General features: G+C 44.7%; 1 protein-coding gene across 1 annotated transcript; it reads left to right on the top strand.

The window, feature by feature from the left end:
* Nucleotides 1-959: 959 nt before the first annotated feature.
* Nucleotides 960-1,895, top strand: LOC131197900 (olfactory receptor 4E2-like). The gene has a single exon (XM_058182403.1). The coding sequence runs from the start codon at nt 960-962 to the stop codon at nt 1,893-1,895; it is 936 nt and encodes a 311-aa protein (XP_058038386.1).

Here is a 1,895-nt window from a genome sequence, read left to right as displayed (position 1 = left end):
TTTTTAATAACCTCTTCGGCTGAAGTGGTTGTAAAAATGCTTTTAAAAGGCTCTGATGATCTCAGCTGAGCCGCGCGATCATCAGAGCCTTTTTTTTTTACTTTTAAAAGCATTTTTTTGGCTGAAGAAAAAAAGCTTTTAAAAGTAAAAACCCCCCAAAACTTCTGATGATCGCATGGCTCAGCTGGGCATGGGGTAGGGGGCAGAGATTTTGCTACCGGTTCTTGGAACCATCCGCCGCCATCACTACCAGATCGGGAGATCCGGTCCGAACCGGGAGCATTTCACCCTTGGTACTACTCAAAAAAAAAAAAAAAGTGATGTTATTAGCTAGTTTTAGAAAATACACTTTCCCCAAAAGGTTTCCATAATTTTGGCCACTACTGTATATCCCATCTACTACCAAAGTAAGGAAGTGGTGATGTGGGGTATAGAATAGAATAGAATTTTTATTGGCCAAGTGTGATTGGACACACAAGGAATTTGTCTTGGTGCATATGCTCTCAGTGTACATAAAAGAAAAGATACGTTCATCAAGGTACAACATTTACAACACAATTGATGGTCAATATATCAATATAAATCATAGGGATTGCCAGCAACAAAGTTACAGTCATACAGTCGTAAGTGGAAAGAGATTGGTGATGGGAACTATGAAACGATTAATAGTAGTGCAGATTCAGTAAATAGTCTGACAGTGTTGAGGAAATTATTTGTTTAGCAGAGTGATGGCCTTCGGGAAAAAACTGTTCTTGTGTCTAGTTGTTTTGGTGTGCAGTGCTCTATAGCGTCGTTTTGAGGGTAGGAGTTGAAACAGTTTATGTCCAGGATGTATTCATATTGAGGAATGGTTTATTGGTATGTGTTTCTATGTTTGTAGATTTGGAGGTGTTCTGAAGCAAACACATTATTTCTCTCTATTTAGGTTGAAGGTGTGGACTTCAACCTATCCCACCCCAATGTCAGAGTTCAACCAGACGGTGACTCATTTTGTCTTCTTGGGGCTGACTGATATCCGGAGTCTGGAGCTGGCTTTGTTTGTCATATTTTTCATCATCTACCAGCTTATTTTAATAGGGAATGTCCTCATTATAGTGACGGTGGCTTCTGATCGGTGCCTCCACACCCCCATGTACTTCTTCTTGGGGAACCTCTCTTTGATTGACATCTGCCATTCCTCTGTCACTGCACCCAAGATGCTGCTTGACAGCTTCCTCTCCCAGAAGGTCATCACTTTCGGAGGATGTGTGGCCCAACTCTTCTTCCTCCACACCTGTGCCTGTGCCGAGATCTTCCTCCTGACTATCATGGCTTATGACCGTTGCGTTGCCATCTGCTACCCATTGCACTACGTGAAACATGTCGACCTGAAGATTTGTGGGTACTTGGTGGGTGGTTTGTGGGTGGGCGCGACCGTCCACTCCCTGGTCCAAACGGTTCTCACCGTTCGCCTCCCTTACTGCGGCCCAAATGTCATCGATAGCTTTTTCTGTGATGTCCCATCGGTCATCAAATTGTCTTGCACTGATGCGTACTTCACCGGCGTTCTCATCGTATCAAACAGTGGCATGATCTCCTTGGTGTGCTTCTTGGCCTTAGTGACTTCCTACATCATCATCCTGTTCTCATTGAGAAGACGGACGGCTGAAGGCCGCCGCAAAGCTTTCTCCACATGCAGTGCCCACTTACTGGTTGTGGTCTCGTTCCTGGGGCCCTGCATCGTCCTCTACAGCCGCCCTGCTTCCAACTTCTCCTCAGACAAACTGGTCGCTGTCTTCTACACCATGGTTACTCCTCTCCTCAACCCTGTGATCTACACCCTGAGGAATGAAGAGGTAAAGAAATCCATGCAGAAACTCTGGCTCTGGAAGAAGATTTTTTTTACAAGGGGATGA

The sequence above is a fragment of the Ahaetulla prasina genome, chromosome 4 (assembly GCF_028640845.1).
Source record: "Ahaetulla prasina isolate Xishuangbanna chromosome 4, ASM2864084v1, whole genome shotgun sequence".
In the NCBI taxonomy this organism is placed as follows: Eukaryota; Metazoa; Chordata; class Lepidosauria; order Squamata; family Colubridae; genus Ahaetulla; species Ahaetulla prasina.
This window is presented reverse-complemented; position numbering and strand designations above follow the sequence as displayed.